Source organism: Anguilla anguilla, chromosome 3, assembly GCF_013347855.1.
Source record: "Anguilla anguilla isolate fAngAng1 chromosome 3, fAngAng1.pri, whole genome shotgun sequence".
Classification (NCBI taxonomy): domain Eukaryota; kingdom Metazoa; phylum Chordata; class Actinopteri; order Anguilliformes; family Anguillidae; genus Anguilla; species Anguilla anguilla.
The window spans coordinates 27,267,180-27,276,907 of NC_049203.1; the positions used below are offsets into that span (position 1 = coordinate 27,267,180).

Sequence of the window (9,728 nt, forward strand, 5' to 3'; positions counted from 1 at the left end):
ACAAACAACCTACTGTGCCACTGTCCTCCTCCCATTGGCTGCTCCCATTTTTATCAATTCGTAAATGAACATATTGATATGGGAATCAACAAATCCCCGCAGAAATACAAAATCCAGTGCTGCTTTTCTATTGCTCATTCTTCAAGAGCTGGTCCATCAGGCTTGAAACAGGGCGCTGACATTTCGCTGCCCTGCGCCTAAAGGAGGGTTTCTGTCCCTTGCCTCATCGGTTTGAAAATGTAGGCCAGGCGTAACATGGTGTGTGGAGAATAACCGGCGTTTCCATTCAACATTCTACCACACCACTGATGACCATCAGAACTCCCTACCCCCAAACACTGAAAGGTCCAGGAAACTGGAATCTGTGAATTCTTTACTGGTGTGTTGCTTTTATAATTTTTTTGCATTCATAAATGACCAAGAAATATATATAGTTTTTAAAAATAAAGAATAAAATAAAATAAATAAATAAATAAGCCTGTGCCAAGTGTGGCTTGCTTCCCCCCTTGGAGAAATGCCAGGATTTCAGCGGGCGTGGTTAACTGGGTAAAATGTACATCACTAAAATGTTACAAACAGTGAAATCCTTTCTGCACGTGATATGTAAATGGTGCTCTTGCCACTTTTATGCAGGCAAGCTAAGTTGGAAATGCCTTGTGCATTGTGCCGTAAGTGTGTGTTTACTTGTAAATTTACTTCTAATACGGTTCACAAACTTGAATGAAATATTAAGGAAGACAATCAGTTGTCACTTCTCGGGAATATAACCATGTTTTTTTCATTTTTGAGCAATGAGAATTTTCAGCAATATTATTTGAGTGAGTCTACCTATACTAGACTATACTGACAGCATATCTATATTTGCCCCTGGAGGCCAGCAGTACTGCTATGTTTATTTCTATCCGATAGTTAACAGACTAATTGTCTCTGATTGGCCAAAGAATCCACTAATCTGGTGTCCCAGGTCTAAATCAGGAGCAGAATTTAGACCAGCAGGACTACTGGCCTGCAGCTCCAGCTTTTAGCACTACTCTATGGTCTCTACAGCTTTGTTTTATCCAGACAGGGAGTTTTAAACCATACGTAGTTCCTTCCACCAGGTAAACTTGAGGTCTACGCACTGTTCACAACCCAGCAGAGCCAGCTTTGGAGTGACTGGGCACAGCAGAAGCAGTCACACTGATGTTTAGATGGACCAAAGACGTTAGAGGAATTACCACACACACGTGATATAGGCTAGCCTAAGCCAAGTCAATGGAAAAGGGTGCCCACAAGCTGTGCGCAGACTGTAACCCATTGGGTTATTTAATGCCATGCATTAAGACTGCACAAATGGATATTTATATGAATATTCAGCAACAGCAAAGGCATTAATCAAAACCAAGTTCGAGAGCTATTTGGAAAGCCAGCTAGCAAGTCTACTGCAATGTCAGCCAGTGTATTTGTTTAACATAACATGCGAAAGCAATAACAAATTATCAGACACTTCCCAAACAAATGACAAACCAGAAATATTTTTGATCATCTTGCCATTAACAATCGGTTATTTAAAAATGACTTGTTTAGCTCACTCATGAGGTTAGAAAAAACATAAAGCTCATTCATTTGCCATTCAAGACAAAGTTGCAGTCCATACAGAAAATCAAGTTACTCCTTACTCCTAAGATACTCTGAAAGGCCTATCCCTATCCGGATGGACTCAATCAAACTGACAAAGGGTTTATGGGAGATATCTTCGGAGGACCAATCGTGTCGTCAGTCAAGACCCAGACAGACAGCTGTGAACGAGCGCTCAGTCCTTATTATAACACTGAACAACACAGAAATGCTTGAATCTAAATATGAGCATGTCAACAGCCATGGGATTCATTACCAGGAAATCCATATTACACGTCTGAGACTGGATGTGTCCAGTGCGCTACACATTCCACCTCCTTTTAAAACTGAAGAAAGAATGAATGACAAAAAGACTGGGTTTCAGCACAAGCTGAGCAATGGCCATTTTGGGGATCAAAGCCAATCTTTGGAAATCATATGCAAAGAGGAACACCAAAACAATTGCCCACAAAAAATGAGTCATCAGTCATATGTGGATGGGGGGGGGGGGGGGCGTGGTCACAATTTTTTAACACGGATTTAAACTTGCATTACAATGGATAATGCGTCGTTCCTAGTTTGGTCTCTATATGCACTGAATTAGTACAATCACCTCATACAATTCCAGGTTAATTGCGACCCTCAAATTCAATTAATGTTCCTAACACACAGAAAGGAAGGAAAATAAATGTGGATGAAAAAATGTAGGAGCACACAAATGCACCATTATCTGCCTGGTACACTGCACACAAGATGATTCCATTTATTCTGCAGTTTATCCACAAACAAAACAAAAGATTCGCATTTACAATAAAAAAAGACACTGACTACAGTCTTATTGTGCAGAGAGTAACAAGAAGGGCTTATCATCTGTCAACAGAGCACAACAGAGCTTTGAGCGGTAGATAAATGTCTTTTGATTTTACAGATGCATTTCAGTGCACACTTTCCATGAGATAAACTGGGTAACCCCCAATAAAATGAATTTCTCAGTAAACATGCAATCAATGGCAGGACAAGCCCCTCTGCGAAACAGCAGAAGTACATGCCGGGGGGGCTGTTGATACTCATTTAAGGAACTGGACAAGTCCGCTTAGAGCGTATCTGTGGCCCGACGAGTCCACAGATGGAAGACGATTACGTTTCGCACATTTTATTTGGCCTGCAAGGAAAATCAATTAGGCCTACTTCAGATGTGAAAGCTCTCCTTGCAGACATGGTGTACGTCGCTGGTGTAAATTACTGCTGCGAAAGGCATCAAGAAAGGCCTACTGGACTTTGAGATGGGCTTTAATACTGTGACTTCATTAGATGATGCAAGTTATATGTCGGATAACGCAAGTTATATGTTGAAATCACATTAGGAAAATGAAATGCAGTCCACTTCACATGCAATACCAGCATTTTAGCATTGGTAAGTGGCATTTGGCCACAAAATTTACGCAAAGTTGACAAACTCAATAGAGAAAAAAAAAAAAAAGAATGGTTCAGACCTACCAATTAAACTCCCATCTGAATGAATGGTGCATGAGAAAGGAGATGGGCCCATTCGTATTCAGCTGTGTTGTACCATTCCCAGCACCCTCAATCCCTGTTATAGATCTGTGTACCAGGAGATCTCACCCAACGCTGCCGTGGTGGTACAGCTCATGGAGTGGTGTGACAAGGGCTTATGGGCACAGCTCAGGTTAACGGAAAATGGCAAAAGCCATCTTTAAATTATCCAATGGTCTGAGAGTAGGGAAATAATACCAAAAACTAGCTCAGCAAATGCACAATAACAATAAACATGCAACAGGTCACCACAGAAGTTCAAGAAACTGACAGCATACTGTATTACAACCCTGATGGGCAAAAGAATCAGAAAAGTTCTTTCAACCAGCACACACATCTCAATGCAAGTCTGCACACTTGAGCTGTACACATTTAATTGCTGTACACATTTAATTACTGGTTTAATGGTTTTGTTTTCAGAAAAGTGAGGCTGAGCAAGTGTAAAGAAGCTTATCCCTAATTTCAGAATGAGGGGGAAATGTTAAGTGTGTCAAACTCACACAGCGCTAAAAAAGTACATTCAAGGCATACAGCAGTCCATCCCTACAGAAATTATCATTATGCACCATAATATAAGAATCAGTAAATTCAGTTTTATTTGTATAGGGCTATTAAGAAAAAAATCTCACAAAGCAAGATCATCGGAAGTGAAGTTGTTTTTTTTGTTTGTTTGTTTTTTAAGAAGAAATTTTACTGGATGCAGCCATTTTGTGATTTAAGGAACAAATTTGTGACCGTATGAATATGCATAATTACAAAGATGCCCTTACACCAATCAGAGACCTGAAAATAGCAGCAAAACAAGAGGACTGGTCCAGACATTCATTCAATAAATCTAGGCTGGAGATAGGCAGAAGGTATACAGCAATGACCATTGGCTTTGTTTCACTTGTTATCCATGAACTCAATGAACCAATATTACCAATGAACTCAGTGCTTGAAATCCTGAAGAAATCCTGTTTGGTCTCCATTCTAAAAGAAGCAAAAGCAACATCCTATCCCCATTTTATCATCTCTGTGTACTTGCCGGTATAGTTCCTTTCATTAAAGACCTTGGGTTTTTGCTCAGCAGGCTAATCATATCTCACATCTCTTGTTTTGGAGGGGCTGCAGGCAAAAGCCATGGATAAAAACTCACTGCAGCCCTTACCCCCACTACATAAAGATCTAACAGACAGAGCAACCCCCCTCACTATCATTCAACATGTCCCTCTGCATCTCAGTCATTCTGAAAAGTCACTGTGCCATAAAAAAAGTAAACCCCTTCTGCACAGTACACACATCTTAAGGTACAGCTGGCAGAGTTTATGGGACGTGCTATCATGATGGAAATGGAAATACGAGAAGCTAGAGATTTATCAGAGAAGTATAACAAAGGGTAATCATATGACTGCTGGAAAGGATTCTTCAAGCAGATCAGGTTTTTCTTATCTGAAGTTCAGTCCTCTAACCCCATTTCCTCTACTGAACAACACACGTCACAGTGTTCTAGCCAAATACAAGACTCAATCAGTGTTCCACCAACACAGAACATCTACATAACCAGGCAATTATAGGGTATTGTCCGTTTTACATTCTATGTTTGTGTTTTTCACAGTTGTAAGCATTAAAAGGGGAACAGGCATAGCCTGTAGGGGTGTGCAGAGACAGCATCACTGTAACAATATCTGTACAAACAACAAAAATTATCTGCTTTCGTATTCGGGAACTGTAGGGGTGGTGTATAGGTTTGGCTGGTAGAGTTATTTATTGACTGTGTCGAGAAATGCATTAAATGTTTTACCGTGCACAACAAATCACCCTGGTTTCATTTCCCATTTGCTTTTGACGATAATCTCATTTTCCGAATATCATCGATTAGCCAACCTTCGGGAAGAAAAATATGTGTGGCCCACACAACCATGATCCGTGCATTTCCGAATAGGGTATTCAAGTTCGAATACACCCCTAATATGCAACGGGTTGTGATACTAATATGAAACTTGCACAGTGCCTTTCCCCTCATCTCCCTTCGGATATTTATCCCCCCTCACTCACACCCGGATCTGAATTTTTGAGAAACAATGCTTGTGTTACAATTCCAGGAACTACCTTGCAAAAACAAAAAGGTTCAAGTTAAAACAAAAACAAAATACTCACTTCAGAACTACATTTCTTTTTCGCCCCACAATTAGGCTAGATTTTCGCACGCGAATTGGCTGACGTGACTTGAGAGTCTCGGAGTAATTAACATTATGACCCCGAGACGCAGAGATGCACATCTTCTTCAGAGATTGATATTGCGCTTTGGTTTTTACTGACCAACTAAATCTACTTTGCTACAAAATAGAATGTTTTAAAAAAGATCTGATTTGGTAATTGTGCATAACAAATTCCCTCGTCGCATCCTCTACCCATTTAATTCATACTAGCCATATCACGAGCCATTGAATTTAAATAAGTCATAGAACCTGGTTTCAGTTTGCTGCGCATGAAAAAACAAATAGCATAAAGCAGGTCCTTGCAGCGTTCCCTGTGGCCTAACATTCCTAGCATATTTTTACAGAGTACTCTGGGAGCTGCAGTTCAGTTCTTCCTTTCATTGGCCGTTTGTTTACACTATAAACATACATATGAAAATTGTAGTCACAAACCACTTGGGAACCATGTAGGCCCTATATTATATGACAACCATACATTTCAATAAATAACACTACAGGTATACCGTTAGAAGACTTCCTCATGTAATAAAATGGGCAGAGACCACATGCCTGTTAGAATATATTACAAATTTCGTATTCTACCCGGATAAAAATCGTTTGGTGTAGGTCAACTGTGTGACAACTGTGTTGTCGAACAAGAATGAGAAGAACACGTTTATTTCATGCGAGAAGGCATGAGCGGCAGTTTCAGTTCTCTCCTCTGTGCAATGTCCCATTCACATTATGAAATAGTAAATTGGCTTGCTGAACAGAATATGAAATGAAGAGCGGTCCCTACAATAAATCTAAAAAAAGAAAATCTTAAATGAAATCATAGAAACTTGGGTGGAAACAAACAGATTTACAATACTGACCATTACAGAGGGAAAGTAGTATATCAGGCCGACCATAATTGGAAGAAATGGCCCATAAATATTCATGATAAAATAAGGCTGACATTCTATAGTAATTGGGGAGAATTGGGACACCCAGACTAAAGATACAGCTTCTAAAAACGGCCTGACGTGTTTGAACCGTTTTACTGTTACACACGTTAATAGGCTAATACAGTCATTTCAACAAGTACAAATCATCTTTATCGTTCCCACAAAGTACCAAACGCTAACAAACGTAATCAAGAATTCTGACAGAATATAGTCAAAATTTTAGAAACGCTGCATTACAGCTATCACTTTTTAAGGAATCTATTTAACGTAACCCCCTCCCCCATATGCATTTTTATTTCCTTTAGCAATTATAATTTTAGAAATTGAAACCAAAACATTTTCTGAAACAAATAAATACAATACAATCTTGTTTTATTTACTCGTATTGGTCACGATACAAGTCCTGCTGGAATATCATGGCATTTTTGCAAAAAATAAATAGGCTACATAAAAACCATTTTGACGACAAATGACCAAAAACGTAGTTGACTGTTGTTAGTAATGCATGAATAGGAAACTGCTTCTTAAGTTCTATTCCATTTTTAGTTTCCTTGTCAAATGTATTTAGACGGGCATCAAGAGCACAAACGTGTGACAATCTCGTTCTTCATTAATCATGTTATGACTGCACCTTACAGGCATATTTATAATAATTTCCTTCTGATCGGTAATCGTAATTCATATCATACCACCAGTACTGTGCAATCATGCAATTAGCTAGCTTGTTAAATTGCTCGTCGCGTTTCTTTTTTGCCCCCGCCCTCGCCTCTTCCTGTGGATGCAATTGCCATAATCAATGCAGAAAGAGAAATCGGGACCGACCAACACTGTGGCTAAGATCCATCACAGTCTCAATTTACCTGTCTCTCGGGTCTATCCATGAAGTTTGTCGGGTGTTATGATCAATGTAAAACACTCTGCCATCGTAATCCCGAGCTTCTTCCCAGCCTGCGGGCAGCGGCAGCTCCGAGCTTTCTCTCCGCTTACTGCTGCTCACCCACGGCATAGCGTTCGGGATATTGAGGGGGTTCTCGCGGATGCCAGACCCCCCTTCCTTTTCTCCAGTAAAAAATAAATATTTAATGCATTACAAAGGTTTTTTGTGATTCCTCAAAATAACAAAAAAGAAAATGGTATGAAATAAGCGTAAATGGACGAGAGTACGCCAGCATCCACTTTTTAAAAAGTTTTGCTGGTCTCTCTGGAGTCCTAACTTCGGTCGTCCATGTTTGCCTCCTCTGCCATATTTCATTCCATAGTGTCCATATATGGGCAAAGAAAATTTGCATAAACGATGCCCAAGAGCCAATATATTCTGAATACTGTCGTAGACCGCCCAATAGGAGCACGCGTGGGTCTGTGACAGTGTTCGCAATGAGAGTTGATCTATTTCTTCACTAAGGCGGCTAATATTTAGGGAGAAAGTTTATTTATCATTGCGTATGGAAAGTTAGGCTCGGGTCTAGTTCATTTGTATGGGACACTCCCTACCCAACGTATATACGATATAGGTATGGGGCATGCTCCCGCCAATGCGTAACTTGGCGGGATGGCATACCTGCCATCCCAATCTGAAATGAACCACTAATTGCTACAAATTATAAAATATATCAACCATGGCATGAATTATTATGCAACAGAGATGGTTGAGCTTTTAAGCGAAAACGAATGAATCCAGAACACATATCAGACCACGCTTGGGGAGATATAGCGATAGCGTAATTCTAGAGATTGTATGTATAGTATTATTATTATTATTATTATTATTATTATTATTATTATTATTATTATTAGTAGTAGTAGTAGTAGTAGTAGTAGTAGTAGTAGTAGGAGGGGGAGTAGTAGTAGTCGTAGTAGTATTAGTATTAGTAGTAGTAGTCGTAGTAGTATTAGTAGTAGTAGTACTATTAAAAGTTGTAAATAAGAACCCGTTTATTTGTTATAGGTCTATGCTTGAACAAAACAGCGCGTTTCATGCTGTGGGGGTATATGCATGACATCTAGATTAGTCCTTGAAAGTAATTAGACTATTGCTAAAATCCATCAAATATATCCACCCAATCGACCATTTTTAGAATTATTGTGAAAAAATATGCAAATTATGCGCATAGGGGATTTCACTGGGCTGCATGGCGAATTAGGGGAAATTATTATATTCAAAAATAAATCAAACCCACCATTCCTGAGCAAAACAACGCATGTGGATTGTTCATTCATTTTAAATACAGGATTAGCATCTCTCTGCGATTGTAAGAAGCCTTCAGCTACCTGTTACTTTACTGGTTTTGTATCCGGTTAATTAAAAGCTTTATTATATACATATATATATGTATATATATGTACATTGTAGTATATATATATATATATATATATATATATATATATATATATATATATATTAGAAATTGTATTTCGCAATAGTTTTTTGACTGAGAGATTGATTCAATGTCCGCTTAATACTTCCGCTGTTGTAAAACTGATGTTAGGGCGCCGCTCTCTGGTAAAAGAAAGAAAGAAAGAAAGGAAATTAAATCATAACAAGGTTAAATACAATCCGACGTGATCCACAGATTCTTCTCCCAACAACTTGCGGATGGGTTCACGGGCGCTACAGGATGATACGCAATCATGTAAATTTAATGTAGTGGTAGTAGGACTGCGTTTAAAAACTTCAGTGTTTGGAGCTAGGCCTATGTGTTACTACAGTCCCGTTAAAACATGTTTTTTTTTTAAAAATGCTAGTGAGACTGCTAACTAATATTCAATTTTGTCAAGTAGCCTACACTTAACGTGAATATTTTTGTGCTACGTCTATGAGAACGTATGTTGATAACCCTTCTTGGTGTACTTTGGGCCTTTAGATGGCGTAGCATCTAAAACATATTGTTAAGAAACAGTTTTTCACATTTTAAATGTAAAAAACAAATAAATAAAAATTAATAAAAGAATAACCACCTGTTAAGCTTCAACCATATTAAGCTTCAACACCACGTCAGTGCTGGAAATGTCGAATTTCATACGGTCATATCATAGGATTCACAAATCTCTCACCTCACTACCGCTTCAGACAAGTGGGCCTATCCCACCTGGGAGTAGCAGGAATTCTACTTTTTCTTCATCTCAGGCAAGGTAAGCTCTTTTGTTCAGGAAATTGATGCCTTCAAATAATGAACTGCTTTCCCCCGTTGAACACAATTTATCCTAATTTCCCAATACAATCATAGAACTGAACAAAATCCTTCAGAAGTGTAAATCTCAGCCCAATAAATAAAACACCAAGATTCCCCTTGCTTGTTCTGGTGAAGTACTGTTATAATATATATATATATATATATATATATATATATAGAGAGAGAGAGAGAGAGAGAGAGAGCAAGGTAAAGTAAATAAAACTTTTTACTTCATTCTAAAGCCAGTTCATGTTGGTGTGAAAGTACAGCCCTGTGCTTAT

At 38.8% G+C, this 9,728-nt stretch overlaps 1 protein-coding gene across 3 annotated transcripts in view; it reads right to left on the bottom strand.

The window, feature by feature from the left end:
• Nucleotides 1-7,534, bottom strand: part of wwc3 (WWC family member 3) — a 56,405-nt gene extending 48,871 nt beyond the window's left edge. For all 3 annotated transcript variants that reach the window (XM_035411281.1, XM_035411282.1, XM_035411280.1), the window contains exon 1: nt 7,138-7,534. In XM_035411281.1, coding sequence (XP_035267172.1) covers nt 7,138-7,283 — 146 coding nt within the window. In that variant the 5' untranslated portion in view covers nt 7,284-7,534. The remainder of the gene's footprint in view (nt 1-7,137) is intronic.
• Between the last annotated feature and the right edge of the window lie 2,194 nt (nt 7,535-9,728).